The 15,084-nt window shown below is 38.5% G+C and overlaps 1 protein-coding gene across 1 annotated transcript in view; it reads left to right on the top strand.

Moving 5' to 3' along the window:
• Positions 1–3,997: 3,997 nt before the first annotated feature.
• Positions 3,998–15,084, top strand: part of LOC117827156 (sodium channel protein type 4 subunit alpha-like) — a 55,651-nt gene continuing 44,564 nt past the window's right edge. Inside the window, exons 1-2 of the mRNA XM_034703650.1 lie at positions 3,998–4,636; positions 12,822–13,128. Coding sequence (XP_034559541.1) covers positions 12,862–13,128 — 267 coding nt within the window. The 5' untranslated portion in view covers positions 3,998–4,636; positions 12,822–12,861. The remainder of the gene's footprint in view (positions 4,637–12,821; positions 13,129–15,084) is intronic.

Genomic DNA, 15,084 nt, shown 5'->3' with positions numbered 1-15,084 from the left:
ACCCTAACCCTAATCACAACCCTAACCCTTATCACAACCCTAACCCTAAACCGAATCCTTACCCTAATCCTAACCCTAACCCTAATCACAACCCTAACCCTAATCACAACCCTAACCCTAATCCTAACCCTAACCCTAATCCTTACTCTAACCCTAATCCTTACCCTAACCCTAATCCTTACCCTAACCCTAATGCTAACCCTAACCCTAACCCTAATCCTAACCCTAATCCTAGCCCTAACCCTAAACCCTAATCAGATCCCTAACCCTAATCACAACCCTAACCCTAATCATAACCTTAACCCTAATCACAACCCTAACCCTAACCCTTATCACAACCCTAACCCTAAACCGAATCCTTACCCTAACCCTAATCCTTACCCTAACCCTAATCCTTACCCTAACCCTAATCCTTACCCTAACCCTAATCCTAACCCTAACCCTAATCACAACCCTAACCCTAATCATAACCCTAACCCTAATCACAACCCTAACCCTAACCCTGATCACAACCCTAACCCTAACCCTAATCACAACCCTAACCCTAAACCGAATCCTTACCCTAACCCTAATCCTTACCCTAACCCTAATCCTTACCCTAACCCTAATCCTTACCCTAACCCTAATCCTAACCCTAACCCTAATCCTAACCCTAATCCTAGCCCTAACCCTAACCCTAAACCCTGATCACAACCCTAACCCTAATCACAACCCTAACCCTAATCACAACCCTAACCCTAATCATAACCCTAACCCTAATCACAACCCTAACCCTAACCCTGATCACAACCCTAACCCTAACCCTAACCCTAATCATAACCCTAACCCTAATCACAACCCTATCCCGAACCCTAATCACAACCCTAACCCTAACCCTGATCACAACCCTGACCCTAACCCTTATCACAACCCTAACCCTAACCCTTATCACAACCCTAACCCTAATCACAACCCTAACCCTAACCCTGATCACAACCCTAACCCTAATCACAACCCTAACCCTAATCACAACCCTAATCGTAACCCTAATCACAACCCTAACCCTAATCATAACCTTAACCCTAAATCTAACCCTAACCCTAATCACAACCCTAACCCTAATCACAACCCTAACCCTAATCATATCCTTAACCCTACACCTAACCCTAACCCTAATCACAACCCTAACCCTAATCATAACCTTAACCCTAACCACAACCCTAACCCTAATCACAACCCTAACCCTAACCCTAATCACAACCCTAACTCTAATCACAACCCTAACCTTAATCACAACCCTAACCCTAATCACAACCCTAACCCTAACCCTAATCACAACCATAACCCTAATCACAACCCTAACCCTAACTCTAATCACAACCCTAACCCTAACCCTAATCACAACCCTAACCCTAACCCTAATCACAACCCTAATCATAATTTAAACCCTAACCCTAATCATAACCATAACCCTAACCCTAATCATAACCATAACCCTAACCCTAATCACAACCCTTGCCCTAACCCTAGGGTTAGGGTAATCACAACCCTAGGGTTAGGGTAAGAATGGTTTTGTAACAGAATAAATGCACAAAATTGGGCAATTATAAGGTTTCTCATAAAAACGCTGTACGTAAAAGGGTTTTCAACACACAAACCATTATTTTATGCAAAGTAAATTAAAATTAAAGTCAGAATTCCTACTTTAATCTCAGAGTTCTGACTTTTTTTCTCATAATAATAATAATAATAATAATAAAAAAAATAATTGGACCTTATTTTTTTCTTTTTTTTTCAGTGGCCCTAATCCTCTTCCGTAAACTACAGCCATCTCAACCATGAGAAAATAATCTAGTTTGGTTTTGTCACATAGTCAGCTTTATTTGACAGTTACAGGTTTTCTTTTTTCTAGTCGTACAGTCTCACAATAGACATACACAGGACAACACGTTTGACACTGGTATTCACTCACTAAACTACAGCTAATGAGGCCTTAGCCTACTGTTCATGTCGAATTGCTAGAAATAAACATTACTGTTTTGTACACAATGTCACTCACTCAGGCACCTGCCACAATGCAATTATTCTGCAGATGAACTGTGACCGAGAACACTATTTCCTTGGGTTGTTGAAACTCACAATTCGCCCAAAAAAACCTACAAAGAACTCTACTTAGCTAACACTCATTTCTCCGTCTGTCAGTCCCATTACCACCCACTCACTATGCACAGCCCTGCAGCTAATAGCAGAAGAAGAGATGCAGAGCATTCCAGTACAGGAGGAACTCTAACCACTGAGACAGGGGAGGATAGGAAGAATAAGAAGTGAGCCTCAGTAGCAACTTCTCATTAAAAGATGAGTTAAGAGATGAAGCACATTTCCCTCCATTGTGATTGCTGGATCTATTGGGGGCACCAAACGTAATCTTGCCTAAGGCGCTCCATTGGCTAAAGCCATCCCTCGTGTCAGCAATTTGAGGGCAGGTGTGGAGATATTTGCTCATAAATAAACACTAAAGTCCTAAGCACTTACTCCTACTGTTTTTCACTGTTTTTTATCTCCACGTGTGCAGCTCTTCAGGGCCGGCCCGTGGCATAGGCAGTATAGGCAAATGCTAGGGGCGCCCGCCATCCATGGGGGCGCCACTAAATGAGTGAGGAGGAAAGTTTGAAGATAATAGGAAAAACAATATTGTTTTATCTAATTTAATTTTGGATTAAATTACGGAATTATGCTAGTAAACATTTAAAAGCTTGTGATTCACTTTTGGTTTTTGAAAATAATGGTATGCAAATCAGCTTTTGAAGTCTTTAAGTGTTCATGATCTACCTGTTTTTGTTTTGTTGTTGTTGTTTTCTTTACACGTTGGAAGCTGGCTTAATTAAATAGAAAATGTAGTCTAGGCTTAAATAAGCATTTTTATTCTGTCTTTTCAGTCATCACTTAATACACTGTTGGTTTGTTGAAAGTGTCTGCACTGTGAAAGTTATTGTGTTATACAATGACTGAATAAATTCTACTACTATTACATTATGCAGTTTGAAATTGTATAATTATTTTCCTGCTAAATATCAGTGTTACCATTTTATTAATGTTCTTTTAGAGGTCATTTTAATTCATAGACTGTATGTTTTAATTTTAAAACAAAGGAAACCTGTAAAACATAAAGCTGGATGTCAGTTTTCTTTAAGTGTATATGTGATGGGTTTGTTGGAGTTGGTTACAATACAAGGGGCATCAGTTAAAATCTTGCCTAGGGCACCAAGTCGGTTATGTTTATTTATTTGCACAATTAAAAAAAAATAAAAAAATACACACAAAAAAGAGCAAAGATAAATGATATACTGTGCAGGAAGAGGCAGAAAACTCAGAGAGCTTATTTGAAGCCTCCACCCAAATAGTGTTCTAATATCACAAAACAATTAAAAAATATTAAATTGACACATATAAAGACAATAGTTGATACTAAAAATAAAATAAAATAAGACAAAATTAACAATTAATATAAATACAGTTATTACATCAACATAATTCAGAAGTACAAAATATGAATATGATGTGTAGGTACACATGTTCTAGAATATGTGATTGAGCATGATAAGTATAATTAAGTAACAGTAGTTAAAAGTTTTTTCAAGCATCCTTTATAACAGTTAGGGATGGCTCTGCAGCTCTTTGTCATCCTGAATTAGAACTGGGACTGTCTCTGTGGACAACATATTCTCAGGTCATTATTGGCCACTAGAGGGCGCAATAAGACATAAACACTGTACCCAACCCACTAAATCTAAATCTGCTGGAAACAGTAAAAACACTGACAGCTTGTGTTTAACCATGGCCTTTTAGTTTTTAAGTCAGATGTTGGGTAACTTCTACATTCAACAGCCTGTTTTCTGACCCAAACAAACACATGATAAAGGTAATATTTGTTGGGGTATTTTTCATAGTAGAACATTTACAATTCATACACTTAAAAACCTATTCGAATTCCAGGGTAGTCAATTTTAAAATGTATGTTTATAAGTACTAAGTCACTTAAGCCACAGATAGAAGATGAAGCCCTCCCCGCAAGGACCTATGGGTAAACTAATAACCTCCCTGTGTCCTTAATACTGTATGTTTTGCTTACTGTGTGTCAGCTGTTCTATACATCTCAGCCTCTCTGTAGTGTGACATGAGGCAGCTATAGGAGAGCTAATCCTCTGTGGTCCAGCTTCCTCCCTCCCTCGCGCTCCTGACGAAGGGCAAATCGAGGTGCTCATCTCCCCCTCGCGCGCAGCTGCTGGAGACAGCGCAGCATCCTCTGCACGCTCCACGGCGCGCGACCTCTCTCCTGTGGGTTGAACTCGGAAGAAGCACTCGGATGGACGGAAAGAGGACAACTTGTACGTCGCACCTGTGGCACGTTTCAAAATGTCCAACAAGGTGATTAAACCTCCGGAACTTGTCTAGAAGTCCATTTTTTGGCGCTAAACTTTGGATTCTGGTGATAAAGACGCACTTTTTTCCTTGTCCTGCTGCTGGGTCGGAGTTTTTGGATCGTCATGAAGAAAAAACACTGAGGATGGATTTTGCGCGGAGAGTTTGGCTGCTCTTTCTTCTAAAACTCGAACAACTCAACTCTGGAAATGATGCGGTAAATCTCAGAGTTTCACATGTGAGTATACTCGGGTATGAAATCAAAATGGGCATGGAGGATGCTCAGGGCTTTTATTGGGTATACTATTTTTTTTACAACAATATTAATAATAATAATTAAAAAAAACGTATCTATAATATAAAACGTTTTGTTTAGGATAAAACTAGAATTAAAAGCATTCATTAATTTCCCACATTTCATACAAAACATATAAAATGCCAGAGAAAGCATATGGTTAGAAATAATCAGCTGACTTTTTTTAAATGCAGCATTTTCCATTTGAGTTTCAAAAAAGTAAGGTTATTGATGGATCTCTCACAGTGATGACATTCCTTTGAATATGCCTGTCAGATATGTTCTGTACAGGACAGCAGTGCACAATGTTTCTTGGCTTCCCTTAATATGTCCAACGTGATGCCTGACACATTACATAATGAGGAGTGAGGCAGTGGTTGCATGTTTGAGTTTAGTTTCCTCCTCTGAAGTCAGAATAATTCTTAATGTCATGTCCAGGCAATAAAGATCTGTGTTTTCTTTTAAGATTGAAAAGAATGATTCAGGTAAGCACAACAAATCTTTCCTGAATTCATTACCCTGGTCATGGTAATAACTCCCCAGCTGTCTCATTTTGTAGCTTCATACCTTCTGTTTAAGCTATGTGATTCAATTACATTGAAAGGTTTGTGCAACAGAAGTAGGTCATCAGTTCAGTCTGCGCACCTATGATGATTCTGTGCAGCACAGACACATAACACGGTCCAGTAACAACAGGCAACATGTGCAATCCCAAAAGTTTCCCTGTCATTTGCTTCTCATGTTAAGTCTGCTTGTTCCTACAAGTTATCACATCAAGAAAATCAATGCAACATTTCTGTCAGCAGCTCCACATTACAGACTTAAATGTAACAATAAAGAAAAGGTGCAAAAATAGAAACACATTCTTGAAGCAGATCTTTAATCACAAATAAACATTTAAAACATGCAAGTTCTACGCAATCAAATTCATCAACAGTTTGCAGACCTCTGCAGAGTAAACCCAAGAGTCCTGCATGAAAGCAACAATTTAGGATTACATAATCAGTAAACATCAGAGAATAAAATAAATGCCTCTTTATGAGATCCTTCTGTCCTGATATAACCTCCTGCGATAATAATCTGTTCAAGTAACAATATTTATGTTGAGTCAAAGTAGACAAAGTAGACTTATAAATATGAATAAGTAGAACAGATATAGAGCCTGTTCTTTTAGACTGTTTATCCAGTCATGACTTTGTCACGTAACATTGTACATGCTAACAGTAAGACACTGGATGTTTTCCAGAGAGATGAATCCTTTAACCCCAGAAAAGTCTGACAAAGCTGAAAGGAGTTGAAGTGATGTGATGTAACGTGATGTGGGATTGTGGTCTTTTCTGAACTGGTTCAGAGACCAAGCTGCTCTGCATCACAGTCTTCAGATTCAAGGTGTTTTGAAAGGGAGCGCACTGTCATCATTTCTCATTACTTCTTCCATAAAACGATTCATGATCCTTCACTTTTATAAATCAAAAATATGAGACTGATGTTATATAAAGCTATGAAAGTTCAGTCTTTCTGGTTGCGTACTCAAAAAGTATTTAAAAATTAAAATTTGATTCCTTTCCGTGAAATGTGGACTCCTAAAAGACATAAGAGAAAATGTTCTTATTATTTCGGAAACATTTAGGAAATCCTAAGTCTTAACATTTCATCATTTTACACTCATATTAGAGAACATTAAGAGAGCCTGAACTGTTAGGTCAGAACATTTGATTTACATAACAGTTATTCCAAAAATCAAAACAAGGATTTAACATCCAACTGGTTTTGTTCAGAGACATGATGATTATTGTAATTAATAAATGGATTGATTATCAGTGTTAAAGTGTAACATGTGACACCCTTTACACTGTTTTAGACTGCAGGAAACCTTTCAGCACTATAGACATTCTGTACAGAGTCAAATCTCAGAATTCACTGAACATTACATTTCTCGGCTCATTTAAAAGCTGTATCTGTGATGCAGCAAAGTTTTTTAGTTCATATGCTCAAATGTCAAATGTTATCTTCATTATAGATAAGTTTACTGATACCTTTTCCAAAATCACTGTAAAGGTTATTAAATAAGAAACATATTTGCACCAATAGGAAGTATTTCATGACCCATAGGTGAGAGAAAGCGGAGTATTACCTTCTTTCCTGAGAGTTTTCATCAAACTGGTGTGTTGGGCTACTTTTAGGTATTATTATTTGACCCGTAACATTACATCACCTGCTGTCATCCCCTTTAATCCCCCCTGTAAAGTCTTAAAGGCAGCTCTATGTTCCCTTGTAAAAGAAGAAAGACCCGTAGAGAAGAAAGGTGTAGCATGTTCATGATGAGAGGATTTTAAAAGTTTTTTGAAACATTTCATTTATGTTTAGAGATTTAAAGTAGACGTCTATAACACCTACTTTCATAAAAGAAGAAAAGACGTTCATGGAGTCTGTGTTAGATTTTTGATGGCCTGAGATATTAACATCAAAAATAGCTTGCAGAACTCAGAACAGTTCGATGAAAGTTCAAACTTTGATTTTTGAATGCTGGATGCTCGTTCCATCTTACGGTGTTGTGTAATTTGTTGTTTGTCCCTCCATTATGAAAGTCTAAAACAGTAGTGCTGCAGAACATGTGTACTATGTAATGTGTGTGTGTGTGTGCGCCTGTCAGTCCACGGCTCTGCTCTACTTTCATTTAATTATCATAATTATCTGCACCGATAAAGACCGAATCACATCTGGCTGTTATTGGAATTAAATTTCATTCAGCTAAAATACTTTTTTTTTATCTGCTCTGTCTAATTCTTCTCCAATGTTTCCCAGCATGCCCAGTGGCAAATATTCATTCTGTGCATCTGACTCCAGATTAAAACTATTCATGTATAATTTTAGGTCACATACAGGTCATTGTTATTGCTCCTTTACTGACGGATGATATGTCTCGCAGTAATATCATTGCATTGAATCTGTTTATCTGCTGTGTGATGCTGCAAATAGACCTTAACCTATTTATTTTGATAGCAAATAGGAGAGTGCTGGATTCAGTGTATGAGACAAGCTGATCTGAGATCAACCTGGGCCAAATAAGCAGATCAAGTGAAAGCAGATAACTAGCGTCTGGCTGGACGTGTGAAGGGATCAATGCATTTCAGGACAGGAGGAGATGGAAAAGTCACAGAGCTTAGTCAATCTGAAAGGGATACAATGGTATTTCTATGTCAAAAAGGGAACATAGAAATGTAATCCTCTCTTTGGAAAGCATTTTCAGTTATTAAAATATCAGACTCCCTCGTTGGATGAAATGAGGGGGGTGGGATTTTTTTCTTTTTTTATGGAAAGCCTTTCAGTAATGTCTTTATTTAGACTGTGGCTTTATTCTATGATCAGATTACCTTTAAACTGTTTTTTGTGCCTTATTTAAATCCAGAGAAACAAAGTTTTCTGATAAGAAAAGTGTAAATCCTTGTCAAAGAGATTTATGCATAACATGGATAGATAGATGTACTCATTTTACATTCATTCAATAACAATTTGACACAAGGCGACCGATTAAGCTGTTCTTCAAAAGTGTAACGACCTCCTGAAAACATTAATTTGGGTCAGATCAGTTGTGTAGAACATTTATCTGTTTGAGGAGTTTTTGCTTTTCATAGATAAAAGATCCAAAGGCTGTGTGAGTCTAAAGGGGTCCCTCATAGTGATGATGTCAGGAAATCGGCCATTGAGTGAGAAGCTCCTCTCTGCTTTGTCTTTCAGCCAGCTGTTTTAGCTCATGGCCTAGATTTTATTATATTGGCTCTTTCTTACTTCTCTCATCCTTCTTTACAGCTGCAGAAAGGAGCAGTTTACGATTTTAAAAGCTCAGATAAATCAACACCTATAAGCACGCAGATGGCCCATATCAGCAGCTAGTCAGCAAACACAGCAATGCATCTAAATATAAGGGGCTGAGACTAAAACAGAGTGAAGACTTCTCTGAGCTTTCCTAAAGCCAGACTATAAAGACTGAAAATGTGGATCAGAGTCTGCGAGAGTGTAACAGGATGATTGTTTGTTAATTGCCTCACCAAAAGCAATTCTGAAGAGAAATAGGCCATTGTAGTCATGACAGCTTTGTGGGCTGCAGATTGCAGAAACAAAATATTGTGACATGACAGGCTCACTGCTTCATATTGTGAGAAACTCTTACAGTAATGTACTCAAAGGAGGGTGAGGTTCCCAAAAAAGCCCAAATGTAACTAAATTGTGTTTTTTAAATGATGCTTAAATCGTGACATTTATCCTGCAGTATCATTTTCAAAAATCTTAAACTTAAAGCTCCTGTGAGGATTTTTTTTTTTTGCAGTAATGTATCAGACAGAAATCAATATTAGTGCCTCTATATGAGCTGGAAAGCAATACTGATTATTTCTATAAAGTAATTTTGAATGCTTGTAAATGCTGCTGTGGGGTAGATGTTTGACAAGAAGGTTAATAACAATCTGCAGAAACAGCTTTTTAAAATCTGCACCAAATATTTATCATGAGTTGCATGTGAGACATTACAAAATAAAAAGGATACATTTTTTTCTCTTTTTTGTCCTTCATCTGAGAACACTACTCACATTTAACCCTCCTGTTATGTTGCGGGTCAAATTGACCCTTTTTAAAGTCTATTTTAGATAATATGTGGCTTCCAAACCAGCTAAATGCAGCAAAAAAATCTGGGCAGCATGTGACAGAAGAGGTGTTGTGTTGATTTATCAACATCACTTCATAAAAAAAATAAAATAAACATTTAAATAAAATAAACAAAACTCTGTCATGTAAAACTATTGTATTTATATTTAGGGCTTTCCAATGTACATTAAAAAAAGTTTTAATTTGAATTATAATGAAAAACAAGTGAGTTGCTGTTCCAGAGAAACGAACATACCAGGAGGGTTAAAAGGCTAGCTAAGAAATACATTTACTTAATTTGTCCACAGGGGACGCCAAATCCAACATATACCAACAGTTCTTCACCAGGCCTTTAAAAGATGCATAAGGGAGAATTCATTAATCGACTCCGGCTGCTAATAGCACCAAGAATTATGCATCATGTTCCCCCGCTATCTGCTCTGTCTAAAGGTGTAATTCCCAAATGGCATTCAAGCTCAAAACTTCCCACAGAGTTCTGCAGCTCTGTGCAATTTGCTCCAGTTTTGCCACTGACTGTGACTGGGATGAGCTGCCACGCCTCCTCTCTGTGCTGCACAGAGCTGCGCTGTATGCTGTTATCCTGATGTCACTAAATTCTATCCACAGGATGAACTGAATGGAGAGGGGAGTCCTTTCCATTGAGGGAGTCGTTTTATGACATACTGTATGTGACACAAATGTCAAAGTTTATAACTAGCTTACTTCCTGGAGCGAGCTTGCAAAAAGCAGCTTGTTCAAATGAAAAAAACCCCAGTAACAACAGCCTAACTTTAAATGTCTGAACTCAACACTTTACACAGTTTAGTCAGAGAGCTTTGGAGACATTTGGGCTTGAAGGGTTTGTATTAGTTAAAAATGTCATTTTAAAGGTAGCTGGCAGGCAGATGCTCATGCCCTGCAGTTTTCTTGAGTTCATCCGAGGAAAACAAGTGACTGCTGTCCCAAATCAGTGCTTGTGCTCCCCTGGTCAGGGCTACAGCCTGTGGACTTAATCCCTCTGACTCAGAACTACAGCTGGCCTAGTTTGACAGAAACAGTTGGATAACAGGAAGCTGTGGTCAGTGGTAAGGGTAAAACACATTTATAACATGTTTCTGGACCTCCCTCTGTGCCATCTTCCAATCAAAGTGTCAGAGGCCACCCAGCTTTTGACTTAAGCCTTTATACATAGCAATCACACAATGTTTCAAATTAGAAAACATGACAGAGCCTCAGTCATGGAGACCCAGATACCTGTGCCCTTGATAAAAAAACAAATATAAATTCTCAGTTTCTGTCATTACTGTCAATCTGACCTTTGACTTTTAGGGTTATACAGAGCCAATTGTATGTTGTAAGTAGTCTCTGTGTTTAATCCACAATGTTTAGAATATAATTATTTCATGTTTTGCTCCTATATGAAGTGAAATTCCATCTCACCAGGTCTAGTACTGCAGGAGCCAGAAATGTAAAAATGACCCACAAAGACGCTTCAAACCTGTAGAAATACGTTTTTTAGTCCCTTCAGGTCAGTGCTGTTGAAGTTGTATTGATACAGTCACCTCATAAGTAGGCAAACATGTGTCTATTATCTACACATCAGGACATGACAAAACATTAGTATTCTTTCTTTCTTGTTTGTGTCCAACAGGCAAGTAAATATCTGATATACACTCTGCTCTAAGCTTGGTTGTTTGTCTCAGCTGTGGCTGAAAAAAAGGGTCATGAAGGTAAAAATGGCATTGAACACTGAAGTTAAACCAAAACAATGAGCTGGAAGGAGCCAAAATATTTCATAGAACTCAGCGAAGTGTCAAGTTAGGTGGTGTTCAGTAAAAGCAACCTCTTTTGGCTTTTTTATACTGCAACTTCAGCCAGATTGAACACAGGAATATTGATCAAAGCAGTTATATGGTGGGGATTTGGACTAAATACAAAGTAAAGGGTGTTTTGGTGTACGGAGTAATGCATTGCTTTATTAGGGTTTATGTATTTAACTGCATCTTTGAGGACAAATCTGATCTGACTAATCTTACCATAGTGGCGTCTCCCTTCAACATCAGCCTGTTTGAATGCAAGCTGTCCTGAGACGTGAACAGTTTTCTACTTTTACCTTTACCTTCTGTGTACCTTTACTTTTGACAATATTGTAAAGGACATCGGAATGAAACTGTTGTGTAAACTTTGTTAGCTTAGTTAAGAGCGGACACTTCACATGGATCTGTTGGTCGCACAGAGGACTAGGAATTTCTTCAGAGAAGGATCAAGGATATTATAAATATTGGTAATTTTTCCCTCCGCTGAGTGACTGATAGAAGGGATTTTGTTGTTCAATGCCAGGTGATTAATAAAAGGACCTCATTTTTAACTTTTATCTACTTGGGGCGCTGGTTTGGCCGAGCTGCTACAGGCTATAGTCCTCAAGTATGCAGGGTTCAATTTCAACTTGCAGGCCCTTTCCCAAATATCACTCTCCACGCTCTCTTACGGTTTACTGCTCTATCCGCTGTCCTACCATTTCTAAATAAAGGTGCAAAGGCCCGAACATATACATATACAACATATAAAGCTAACATATAGCATAAACAATCAATCAATCAATTTGTATGTGAAATCTAAAGAGTGTGAAGATCATTTGTTTAAGGAACCTTCATCAGAAACTACCTAATGTCTGTAATCAAACTATCTCTGCAGCGGTCACAGTCAGCAGGCAGCAGCAGATACTGAGCTGCTACCACAGTAATAATGGCTAAGGTGGCAGCACACACAAACTGGTCACCTGATTTGTCTCTATGTGTAGTTTTATGTTACTGAATGCACTTTCTTTAATGACACTGCTGTATAGGTTAAGGCCTAATAGTTGAAAATGCACAAAAGCTGTAAACTCTCTGTGCAACACATTGTCCCTGTCAAATTCAGTTCCAAATATGTTGACACGCACAGAAGATTCTCTCTCTCTGTTGTCTGTCATTGCATTTGTGCCTCCTTCTAGCCACGATGACTGCAGCCATTTGTGCGTAACGCTGTGCCAGTGTGCACCTGCCTTTCAAACGTGCTATACACCTACCGCAAACGGTTGTTGCAGGTTTGATAAATCACATTGCGGGTGCTACATGATTATTTTTGCATCTCCTCCTCCCAGTATTATGGGTGTTCTGATAATCTACATGTATTCTGCATATTCATGATGGCACAACATCTCAATAGATTGCGCGTGCTATTTTGTTCATTTGACAGACGCAATCCTTGGTGCGCCCGGTTAGTACATCAGCTTTGCATGTGCTATCAAGTTTGTACGTGTTTTTATACATGTAAACCTTTAGTAGATCAGGCCCTTAGTTTGCTGACAACTTCTTACATGAAGAATTTGGGAAGGAATCTGATCTGTATGCTGATGTTTTATAATCCTTTATGTCTGAATCAAGTAACTTTTTCTCTCTCACACCTAATGCTATCCATTCTATGTTGTCGCTCCCTGTTTCCTCAGCTGTAAGTAAAATCTAGTACAGGAGAATCAGGATGAAAAGATGGCAACCATGCTGTTACCAACGGGTCCTGGTGCCTTGCGGCGGTTCACTCGCGAATCCTTGGCTGCGCTGGAGCAGCGGATTGCGGACGAGCAGGCCAAGAACACCAAGGATCGCCATGACGCTCACAGAAACGCTGAGCCACAGAAACCCAGGATCGACCTGGAGGCAGGCAAGACGCTGCCACGAATCTTCGCTGACATCTCTCCAGATCTTATCGGGGTGCCACTGGAGGATATCGATCCGTTCTACTACAAGAACCAGAGGGTGAGAGCAGATATGCGTGATTTCTTGAGTGGGTTAGATGAAGGTTAAATGGTGATAAGTCAAAGTGTTAAATACTCCTATTAGGTTGGTATGATATAAAACAGACAACTTTTTAAGACCTTACTAAAACTGTCTCACGTTACATTGTTTTTATACTGGAGGATGGCAGTTTAAGGATGTGGGAGCACCAAGTCTTTGTAAACAACTGGAGCCCAGACATAGAAAAGTAGTCCAGAAGAGATGTTTCCAGGCCTTGAATGGATGTTAAAGATCTTTTTCAAAGTCCAGAAACTGGACTATGAAACTTTGTCACAATGATTTTGAGGCCTCACTCTGCATCTAATTTGTCAAGTACAAGCAATGCACCCCTCCGGGCCGAGGGGTGCAGTGTTAATTTGTCACTTCTCTGCAACAAGTGTGTGAGTAAATCCTCACTGCCTCCTTGCATCTTTCTCATTTCCACTGATGAGTGTTTTGTATTTGACGGATGTATTTCTGGTGCATGTCAGTGACAAAGCAGTAACCAGCTATGGGGGTGACGTCAGTTCAAAATGATGGGTCTGACATTTTTTGCTGCTTACAGTAATAACTCTGAGTCAGATCTGTGATTTCTCCAAGTTTACATTAGAGTCATTCATTTAGTAATGATGTTTCATCGTTTTGATTAAGTCTTAGTCATCAAACATGAAGATGTATTTCAGAGTGATCTGAATGTCTGTCACATATAGGCCTGTCACCACACATAATGGTGATAACCGTCATACAAAGTGCAACACATCCATTTTCTTTATGAACACAATCGTGTGTCTTCATAGCAATTTCATTTGTAGTCAAAGAAATAAAATACAGCCACAGGAAATTATTTCTTCTTAACTTGGAGTAAGGCGGATTACCACTTTCAGCTGTGTACAATGCACAGCACAGCAGCATGGCATTGTGGGTGAGTCTGGGCTAACTGTTCTATATTCACAACCTTGAGACTTGTTTCTGATCATCCAAATGAAAGAGTTTAAAACTTTTTGACTGAGAAAGTAATGACTAACATGTAATTACTTTTTATTGGCTACAACTAGACTAAAACTAAGAAGGGAAAAATATACTAAAATGCTAATGACTAAGATGACATCATTATATAAGATGAAATATAAAAGAGCTGCTAAAATTAATACTAACTGGAACTCATTAAAGATACTTGGTTTATATGATTTTTTTTAGGCACTGAAAATGAAAGGTTTTATGCAGCATTACTAAGACCTCCATTGTGGCTCATCACAAAAACAAAGAGAATGTCATAGTTATGTTTTACTTCAAAAAGACATGCTGTCACATTTGAGGAGAAATGAGGAGGACCCAAGATGCAGATACCAAAATAAAAATGATTTAATAAACAAAACGTACTCAGAACATAATCGCTGGAGCACAGAAACACAAGGAACACGCAGGAGGGTAGACATACAATGATCTGACAAGAGACAGGGGAACTAAACACACAGAGTAATTAACACAGGTGTGGAGCACAGGACACAGGTGAAACTAATGAGGTTAATCAACAAGGAGGGAAACACAAGAGCAGAAAGTAAATAACCTGGAAACACAGGGGATTCAGAACTACAAAACAGAGACCACAAGACAAGACTAAGAAACACCAGAAAGTACAAAAAGAGACATGGATCACAAAACACACAAGGGACACAAAGGATAACTGATACCGAATAAACACAGGAGAAACCAAGGCATGAAACACATGGAAAAAACAAACCAAACAACTCATGACACATGCAGTTATGCAGCCACTCTGAAAAAACAAAGCCCTCATACTACCCAGTAACTACAGACTTATTGCTGAATGTCCTCTGTACTGGAAAGATCCAAAGCTTAACTTTGATACATATTTATCACTGTCTTTTATTGCTTATTATCTATAGAATGCCGAACATGAAAAGGAGAATTATCTCA

This window comes from Notolabrus celidotus, chromosome 15 (genome assembly GCF_009762535.1).
Source record: "Notolabrus celidotus isolate fNotCel1 chromosome 15, fNotCel1.pri, whole genome shotgun sequence".
NCBI lineage: Eukaryota > Metazoa > Chordata > Actinopteri > Labriformes > Labridae > Notolabrus > Notolabrus celidotus.
Note: the sequence above shows the minus strand (reverse complement) of the source record. Positions and strands in the feature narration are given on the sequence as shown.